The sequence below is a fragment of the Crinia signifera genome, chromosome 5, assembly GCF_055691185.1.
Source record: "Crinia signifera chromosome 5, ASM5569118v1, whole genome shotgun sequence".
Lineage (NCBI taxonomy): Eukaryota > Metazoa > Chordata > Amphibia > Anura > Myobatrachidae > Crinia > Crinia signifera.
In genome coordinates this window covers 201,809,872-201,820,299 of record NC_139221.1, presented here as the reverse complement: position 1 = coordinate 201,820,299, position 10,428 = coordinate 201,809,872, and the positions used below count along the sequence as shown (strand labels likewise).

The 10,428-nt window shown below is 40.0% G+C and overlaps 1 protein-coding gene across 3 annotated transcripts in view; it reads right to left on the bottom strand.

The window, feature by feature from the left end:
* Positions 1 to 10,428, bottom strand: part of KBTBD2 (kelch repeat and BTB domain containing 2) — a 36,400-nt gene that overhangs the window by 259 nt on the left and 25,713 nt on the right. For all 3 annotated transcript variants that reach the window (XM_083188437.1, XM_083188438.1, XM_083188436.1), the window contains 3 exons: positions 5,031 to 5,546; positions 3,346 to 3,511; positions 1 to 2,761 (listed from right to left, as the gene is read on the bottom strand). The exon at positions 1 to 2,761 is cut by the window's left edge and continues 259 nt beyond it. In XM_083188437.1, the coding sequence (XP_083044563.1) occupies positions 1,238 to 2,761; positions 3,346 to 3,511; positions 5,031 to 5,200 (1,860 nt within the window). In that variant the 5' untranslated portion in view covers positions 5,201 to 5,546 and the 3' untranslated portion in view covers positions 1 to 1,237. The remainder of the gene's footprint in view (positions 2,762 to 3,345; positions 3,512 to 5,030; positions 5,547 to 10,428) is intronic.

Sequence of the window (10,428 nt, the reverse complement as noted above, 5' to 3'; positions counted from 1 at the left end):
ATCTAGGATATACCAATACACAATCACACTACAGTAAATGCTTGTTAAGTTAAGTTAAAAATGATATAAGACCTGGTAATTGAACACTAAATGTACAAATGAGGGAAGGGAAGGAAAAGATATCAGCAGCAGGTTTTTAATGAGTGAGCATACACCACTGTTCGAGAAGGTGAATGTTCCATTGGGTTTGGTCCCTTTACTGCAAGATTGCTGTAAAAGGGTTAAAGCTCCACAGGGACCCGTACTATGAGGGGCTGGCAAATAGGTTGGATGCCCAGATACGCCACAAAGAACGTTACAAGGCCATAATGGAAGACCTGTATTCTACAACAGAAATGTACAGGTTTATCGATGACAGAAACACATGCTCCTTGAACAGCCTGACTGAGCCTGCAGTCATTTTATTGACCTGTGTTACCAAATGAACTACTACATTTTGCGCAGCAGAAAAAATTGAATTCAGCAAAAATATATATATTTATATATAATATTGATTACGTGTTTAAGTGGGACTTTGGTGATAAATTACTTTTGTAAAAAATAAAACCTGCAGATTGACATCACACGCTTTAGGTTTGTTACATAGCACTGCAAGAAAAAGCTTGAGATATGTTCTTCTGGAGATGATATCACACAAGGATAATGCCTCTCTTCGGAGTATATATATATATATATATATGTGTATAAATGAAAAAGAAAGCTATTTTTACAGTAGTTAGAATACTGAGGAGGCAATCTTGAAGTAATAAAAAAAAAACAAAAAAAAAAAAACTAAAAAAAAAAACATTGATTTAATTTCTGGAGATTATATGTGGTAAAGCAGGTCACACTGAACATTTGTATGTAAAATCCAACATGTAAATTGAATTGGTAATTGGAAGATTTTCCCACAAATGAATGGAATTTTTTTTTTTTTTTTTTTTAACAGTAATATGTAAGGGCAAGAAAAACCATCACAGGGGTAAAGTTTAAATGCTCTTGGTAAAACCAGATGCTAAGGCTGGCATATTATGCAGTTTTTATTTAGCTGGTCAAATATTTCAGATTATGGAAGCATACCTCCCTATACAAATGCATTTAAGGATACAAATATGTTTAGTAGGGCATAAAAAGGTTTGAAAACGAAGCAATGCAAACTTATTTTTCCACATCCATTTCCTTATTAGTACAGTTCTAAAGAACTTGAGTTGAAGAAATGGAGCTCCATGCATGTATGCAGTCTCTTGCTTGCAACCAGCTATACAGGGGGCAAAGTAACCATGTGTCCATCAAGCTCAAAGTCATCTGCACCATCTTGTGAGAACACATGCGTTAGAGGTTTCCATGGAGACACTTCTAGACATGACGGATAGAGTTTACCTACAGTGCACCGAAAATCTTTCCCCAAGTCCCAGAGGACACGTTCGGATATCTGCTGACGCAAAAACCACTGGTCAAGGTCCATATCATACTGATAAATGGCATATTTTGCTTTTTCATTCATATGAGTCTCTCTGATAAAGACACACAATGAACTGGATATGACCACTGCTCTGACGCAGGGATCAGAAAATCGTTTGACGGGAATATTGGCAGCCATATACCATTCATTCTTATGGACATCATACACTTCAACTGTTACGGAAGAGCCATCCAAAGTGTTAGATGGGAGCCTTAAACCAGAATTGTTGTCCGTTTGCAGACCTCCGAGGTAGAATATTTTGCCATCAAAAGCAGTAGCAGAAGCAAAACATCTACTGGTCTGCCTTTTTGCCATTTCTACCCAAATTCCCGACCTCGGAATGAAGCAGTAGGTCAGATTATAGGACATTACATAAATGCAATCATGGACAACTACAGCAACACTCCATTGAAATGCACTTGGAAGAGGGGTCACCATTGTCCACTCATCCCTCTCAGTGTCGTATCTTTCCACTGTTCTTTTATTGAGTTCTCCACCGACGCTATCTCCTCCTATTGCATAGATGTATCCATCACACCATATCAATGAAGGTTTAACACGAACACACAACATGGGGGTCTTTGGAATCCAAGTATTTAGCTGGGCATCAAACCAGTAAAAATAATTCACAGTCCTGAATGAAGCCTGAAGTTTGCCTGGTTTGCTTTTGGTGGTTTTAACAGGGACTTGTCCACCAGCAACAAAAATATCATTATCAGGAGACACCAGAGCCCCTACTTTGTGCAGCTCGGAAGGTGGGTTACAAAGCTTGTAAACTTTCTCTGCCTGAGGGCTGTAACAAATTGTAGAGTAACAACCAGGGTTTTCTAGAGCTGCTTCTACTATGATGATCATTTCTTCTTTTGTCATGCCCAGCCTTGGTTTAAAGAATCTGGGCATGGATTTGTAAAGTCCTTGCACTACTACAGACTTATCATTTGGTGGCAAACCTTGGAACCATTCCCGCTGAATTACTTCTGAAAGAGCATCAATACGGAGGTGGCTTAGTACAGTGGACAAGTACTGGGAGCGTGACACAGTGTTGTAGTCTAACCAGGACATTGCAGCCTCTCGAACAGTCTCTTCTTTTTCTACATTCAAATTGTCACTGCTGACAAGGTCTATCAAAAGCTCACTTGACAATTGCATGAAAGCTTCCTGACGGTAGACACTGGTAAACTTGTGCTCCACCATCCTCTTGGCGCTCTGCTTCAGCTCTTCACAGCTGAACAGATCTGCAAAACTCATTAGCCGCACACAGTTTTTGGCATTGATTTTTTTAATTAAATATTCTCTACTGAGCTGCAACACATCGTCCACCTGTAACACAAAAATTGTCTTATGTTAACAGGCCACAATATGTTGAACATTTCTATAAAAAAGGTAGACAAGCTGCACATCACAAAACTAAGGGTACATTCATTCATGAATAATGTGAAGAAAATCGCTGGCTAATAAATCGCTCCGTACAGACACACTGAGCAAATTCCATGGGGGTTGAACTACTTTCCATAGTAGGAGACTATGGAAAGTAGTTCAGTCGGCCTGTAAAACAGGTTCATGGCCAGCTATGATGCAGACACGGGGGGAAAGTGCTCACCACCTGCCCCATACACACTAGGAGATTTGGAGCTCAAAACAAGAAAAGTGAGATATTTTGAGCTCAAAATACCCTATTGTGTGTGTTGGCCTTTAGACTTCCATTATAGCTAAAAAAAATTGTAAAAAAAAAAAAACACTTTATTAATACCTGTTTTTTTTCCATAGTCATAAACAAGTATAAATACTACCTCATTGTCAACAGCTAAACATTTTAAAAACACAACTTAAAACTTGCCATATGCATATTTGTCTAGAAAAAGAGTGGAATAAAATACATAAGAAAAATGACAAATGTAATTTACCTGTAAAAAGCATGCAGTTTCATACAGCTGCTCCACAGTGCTTTCATTTATTGCCAGATTACCCGTGTATGCATAGGTTATAATAATCTGCAAAGACGCAGCATCCACATTTCGCAAATGTACATGGGTCTGTTTACTTTCACTCAGTCCACTCATAAACATTGCCCTGCAATATAAGAGCAAGATTAGGTTATATATATTGGCTCCCAATAAGTTACCATTTTTCACATTATCCTACTGTAAATAAAGTGTTGCTTGCAGTTTAAGTAACCAACAATTATACCAGTGGTTCCCAACCTCGGTCCTAAAGTATTCCCAACAGTTCATGTTTTTCAGGACATCAAACAGGAGCACAGGTGTACTTACTATTCACTGACATTTTAATAGATCCACTGGTGGAGTTATTTCACTAGCAATTCTGTGTGGAGACCAGGAAAATGTGAACGGTGAGGGACCGCGGTTGGGAACCACTGCTTTTTTTAATGAAGCAAACTGAAGTACACCCATAAAAGAAATGCTGAAACATTACTTCACCCATCAAAACACTGTTGTGCAACCACCTATGAGATCATTTGGAAAAAAATGAAGTTTATTTTACCCTAATTTGCTCTGCTTATATGCACATTATAAAGAAAAATAATATTAACGCTTGTAATGGTATATCCTACATTACAGATTAGGACAGTTACCTATTCTTAGTTATAAAATGCAATTTTAAAGGACTTTGGCACTGCTACAAGTCGTTTATATTCAACCATGTGATACCACAGACAGAACACATGTGATTTTAAAAAGCTTTATTTACTATTTGGCAACTAAAATGTTCCTATATATTGCATGATTGCGAGCAGAGCCTTTCTTCCTATTTACCGGTATGTTATTATCCAGCTTAGGTTTTAATCATGGATGTTTTCAAAATTTAAAACGCAACAGAATATGCCACGCTATACGAGACTGTAACTTGTATTTGGCAACTACAATTTAATACACTAAGGGGGGTATTCAATGTCACGGCAGTCGAGCTTGCTCGACCGCCGTGACCCAGTCCCGTTCTCGGTCAGCTCGACCGAGAACACGCAGGCGGGATTCAATGTCCCGTCTGACGAGGAGCGAAAAGGGGGCGTGGCCTGCGAGTTGTGGCCAGCTGCAGCCGGCAGCTCGTCACTTCCCGGCTGTTCTCGGCAGAACGAGCCCGACAGCTAGTGATGTCGGGCTCGTTCTGCCGAGATACCCTGCTCAACCCTGCTCAATGCTGTCGGAGAAGACAGCATTGAATAGGGCCCGGTGGGCATCTCCCCGATGGGAGGTGCTCGCCGGAGATTGAATATCCCCCTAAAGCTTAGTACACACCTAGCCGACTTCGGTAAGCAAACGCAATTACCAAATGGCCACTCGATATTTCGGAAATTTGCCTACCCAGCTGTGATGTCAGTCCCTTAAGCCATTTTACAGGAGGGTCAGCGGGTCTACTGTAAAACAAAGCTAGACTTGCCGATATATATCTGCATTGGCTGTACTGCAGGGATGGCACAACACGTCTTTGCAATCAGCTGTTCATTAACTTATCAGGTGTACACAAACGAACAATATATCTGTCTAGTTAGTACCCAGCACATATACTACAATACGCAATTATGGTTTCATGCTATTCCAAAGATCGAATGTGCTCTGCATATAAAACTTACCTGAAATAAGAGCTGCATGTAGCAAGAACCATTTTGTGACATGGAAATTCAGTGCCCTCAACAATTAATACAATGTCCGTTAGTAGCTGCTGTTCATAGAACAGTTTTAGTTGCTCCAGTAAGGAGACCGCATATTCAGTATTGATTTGCCTTTCGTCCTGGGTGGACATGATTGCATTCCATCAATGTTTACAGTTGTCCAAAGGAAAAAAAAAAGAAAATAAAGATATGGACTGGCTACAGTCAACTATATGAAAAAGGTAAGTAATGTTCAATACTACTCAGGCTTCAAAATAAATATCAAATCTGTGTAGCAGCTATTAGAGATGACAGCACCACGATCCACAAGACCGCTTCAAAACACTGAGCCAAAGTATTTCAGACATGATTGGTGTATAGTTGTTTTACAAATCCAAGTGTAAAATCCAGTGACTGATGTAGTAGAGCTACATTAGAGAGTAAGCTGCACAGCTCGGACAGACTTGAAATACACAAAACCGCAACATTTTTTCATACCTAAAAGAAAATATAAAGGATTAGTAATGCAGAATGGTAACATAACAAAACTGCTTTAAAAAAAAGCCCAGTCAAATTTGGTAACAATTACATATTTAGAGAATAAACACAACCCTGACTGTTCTATAGTCAGTAACAACTGGAATCTTTTGGCAACATTGCACACTAGACCCCTAGAAGCAAGAAAGAGGGCACAATTCCTCTCACTGCTGAACGGAACGTTGGGGACATGGCAGGAGATCAAAGCATGGCGAGAGCAAGTACCAATCAGCTTCTGTCATCTTAGAGGCTATGTATGAAAGACAGGAGCGGATTGGTTGATACTTTATATCGAAGGTTTGATACCTCTTCTCCATGGTCTTTCACTCTAGAATGGTCAGACCCTGATGCCCGGTACACACCAGAACTATGCAGATCGCGAGTCATAAGACGATTGTACAACCCGCTCACGATCGAGTGGATCTTACGACCCTCTCATGATCTGCAACCGGTCCCGATCGTGACCCGTACCCACTTGAATGGTCGTTTTCAGATCCTACCTTCTGCATTTAGGACCTGAAAATCGACCCACACGTCGGATTGAAAATGGCCCAAAACATGTCCAATTTACATACAACCGGTCAAGATTTTATCTAAATTGGGTCATTCTGGGCCAAATTGTTCTGGTGTGTACCCTACATAAGACAATGTTTGCACATGACGTCATGGGAAAGCCATTAGTTTAAAAAAAAAAAATACACTCAAAGTATCATTTACTTAATTCTCAGATATCAGTAATTTGCTAAACAGAAGTTTTCAAATGTAGATCAATCCCTCTCTGCCAGATGCATTGATTATCACGCTCATAATCTACTGTATATAAAAGGCAGCTGTAAGTACACTGCATCTTACCATTCAGGAGATGTGGCTACAACTGCCAGTATGTGCCAATTATTTCTTCCACTGATGGTGGCTGCAAATGACTGAGAATCTGGGTAAAGGAGCCTCATACAACCCACTGTATATAAATGTAAAGAAACTCCCTGTTTGGTCTTCTTATACATTTGACAGATTTCAAGCACAGTGCACCGATTGATTAAAAAATACCTTATAAGAAACCAATGATATTGGGTACATATGAAATATATAAATTACTTGTAACAAAATGAAAGTAATAAAGTTGCGACTAAAAGTAGATTGTGAATCTTATCAAATATTTGGGCTCTATTTGCTAAGCCTTGGAGAGAAAGTGGATGATATAAAGTACCAATTAACCATCTGCTCTCATATATTTAGTAACCTGGCAGCTCAGAACCGATTGGCTGGTACCTTCATAGACTCCTTAAGGTGCGTACACACTGGGCGAAAATCGCTGTGCTGAAAAAAAGCTCAGTGCATACACACTGAGGTGTATATTTGAATGCTTTTTGCGAGCGGTGTCAGCTAGCAGTGCTGACTGTTTACTGTCACAGCGAGCATGGTCACAAGCCATTTCCACCTAGCTGGTTTTTTGCAGTGACGTGAAAACGGTGTTTGCGGCTGCTAAAACAGCTAGCTCCTTGCATTAGCTGCAAGCCTTGCTGTTTGGGGGAATCCTCGCCATCATCTTACAGCGAGGGTTCCCCCGAAACATTGAATGCGGCGAGGGTCACTTGTTTTCGGCAATCCCTGCCATGACTGTTTTTCACCTGTTTTAGCAATTTTCCCTGAGATGGACGGCTTTCCATAGCAGGATGCTATAGAAAGCTGTCCCCTCCAGAGCTCATCTGTTGGCAACACCAGCAGATGAGCGTCCGGGCCAGCGATGATGTGGGAGCGAGCATCAGAGCTCATCACTGCCCCGTACACACTGGGTGGCTTTTGAGCTCAGAGTTGTCCAGTGTGCATGGGCCTTTAGGCTTATTTTACTGTTGACTTGTTTCATGCTGGACACAAACATTGTTTAGTATATAAAATTTACTATAGCTATGCATCGAAAAAGAGGCTAAGGAACAACATTCTGATGTATTTCAATGGCTCGACTGTCTACCAGGAGAATGCAGCATTAAATTAAAACAAGGTGCTCAGCAAATAATTTGTGCTCTAAGGAAAACTGCACGCTGCCAATAAAAGACAGCCAAAAAAAAAAAAAAAATCAACCAAGAGCTGGAGCATTTGTTAAAAATGAGTGAGGGTAAAGGTAAGAAAAATATGTACAGTTCCGGTGGCAAGAAATAAAATCTGATTGTTTGATTACATAAAGATCCAAAGAAATCTGAAAACCGCAATTATAAACTGCACCTATGCATACACCGACATACTCAAGCTGCACCTATACATACATCCATCAACAGACATGCTGCATGTATACATAAGACATACAAACATTGCACTTATACATACGACATTCACCTATACATACACCAACAACGTAAGCTATCACAAGCAGGGTCCTCTCTCCTCATGTGCTTTTCTTAGAACAGAGCCAAATAAACAAACTATAATACTCCAGACAAATAACTCTTACTGACAAGATACAGATTTTTGTACATCATAGAACTAGCAGATTCAGCTCACCTTTTGAAAGTTAAAGGTTTACAAAAGATGGATTCAGAATGTTTCAGCACAAGAGACTTTCCAGAAAGAGAATGTCAAGGCAAAAAAACAAACAAACACAGGTAGTGGGGCAATGTAAAAGGATATCCCAGGTCATCCAACCCGGGGCCCATTTACACCAAAGGGGGAGCCCAACTTCCAGACATCCATTCACCTTGCGGACAGGGGCTAGGGGGTACACTGGGGACAGCAGAGCAGCCTACCTTGGTGCTGGGCTTGCTCCCAATGTGGTGATCGGCAGTCCCGGCGCTTGGAGATTATGTAATCTCCAAGCGCCGCCCCCTGCACCCCTGTGCAGTATAAACTGTGTGGCCCAGGAATAGTCCGGGTCATCACCGCAGTGTAAACCGGGAAAATCCCGGATCAGACCTGGATTTGAACCATGTTTTATATACCTGGGATTTTGGTGTAAAAGTGGTAATGGTCTTGCGTAAACCTATGACTAGAGAACTTTGTTTTATCAATAGTAGTACATTTATTTGGTATTTATTTATCAACGTTTACAAAAGAACTATCAAGTTCATGGCTTAACTAAAGGGAGTACTTTGTTCACAATTTCAGGTTATGCTACAAAACTTTAAGGAAATCATATGGTTTTAAGCAATGATGGCATTAGTGCCTGTATGGGTGTCAGACAGTCACCACAACTGTGTCATGTGTATATCTCAACATCAGACAATCAAGGAAATAAAAGAAAAAAACCCTCTACCGATTTCTGCTGTGTTGCTACCTCATCACTTTAGATGGACTCTGCATCTCTGTTTTATACACTGCAGATCAAGTCACACAACAACTGGTGTTTCAGAGGATGCAGAAAGTGACAAATGATAAGTAGAAGCAGGGGAGGATTATAATGCTGTTATACACTTGGGACAATACCATTCAGATTACTGTGGTTTTATCTGTGTTCGCTCTGTGCCTCAAGTAAAGCGGCTTCAATTTACCACAAATTTATTTCAATGTTACCCAAAAATGCAGAAAAAAAAATTGCAGTTTAAATCAGAACAAAAACTTTGAAAGGGGGAGATGCAATTGCCTTTTTAAAGACCTGTAAAACCCGATATATGTTAAGGTGCATATACACTGTACAATTTTTTTGGCCAACTTTTTTGACCAATTTAGTTAATTTCTGCCATTAAACGAAATTGGTCAAAATATCTTTCAGTGCGTTTGCAAAGAACGAATGATGATGCGCATACCCGCCAGTTGTTCATCAAGATTGTTAGTCAACTGTGCATGCAGCTCAATTTGGATATCTTTCAAAAAGAGCCTATTAACTGTAGCTAGAGCTTTCGTTTTTCATCAACATCTTTCGTCCAGGACACTGGGTTCAATGTTAATGTCTTTCAACGAAATTGGTAAAAAAAAAATTGTACAGTGTATATGCACCTTTAGATGGATTTTTTTAAATAATCACTCCAAAAGGAACCATCTGAGCGATAATGAAAAAAAAAGTCCCCCCTACACAGTCATGAAGTAGAATCTGATATTTGTCAGCAGCTGCATGCTCAGCAATGGACCTGAATGATCTTGTTAAAAACTATATAGTTTAGGGTGTGTGCTATATTGTTTGTTTAGCGGCACCTCAGATTTAAGCTATGTACACACACTTAGTTTTGCTTAGATTCGATGTTAGATTTGATTTTCTATTAGATCTGTACTTTTGCATTAGATATCAAATTAGATTTACATTCATGGCACATTGTACACATTCGATTTACTGGATCGAATTCGATATTTCTTTGGCTGCACAGTAGAGGTTTCTGTTCGATTTTGAGAAAACTGGAGCGTGGATCGAATCAAATGCAGATCGAAAGTGTCCTAAAATCCATTCGATGTGGATTCAATTTTACTTTAAGCAAAATCGAATTGAAAATAGCCAAAAATTGATGCATGTGTACACAGCTATAGTTAGACTTTAGGGGGATTCCATCTGCAGGGTTAGCATGAAGGAAAATGCAGTTTTATTCAATCTCTTTGGGGATGAAGCCCAGAACTACTCCCTGTGTGGCAATGGCCCCTAAAAAGGTGTAAACAGGAGTATTGCAGCATTAGCTCTGGCAAGCAGTCATTGAACAGTACAACCCCTATATGCATTATAGTATATACCTAAAGAGAAGTTTGGCTTCTGTGGAAGCGGCGCTACACACAACACTCCCATAACATGACCACAATAGAATTGTGCTCCCTTCTAACATCCCAGGAACACCCATTCTTTAACTCTCCAGGGCTAACCCCCAGCTTTCCCATGCACAATAGCTGATTTATGGCACTAATCACCATAGAGGTAGCTTGTGCTTGCGAAGTA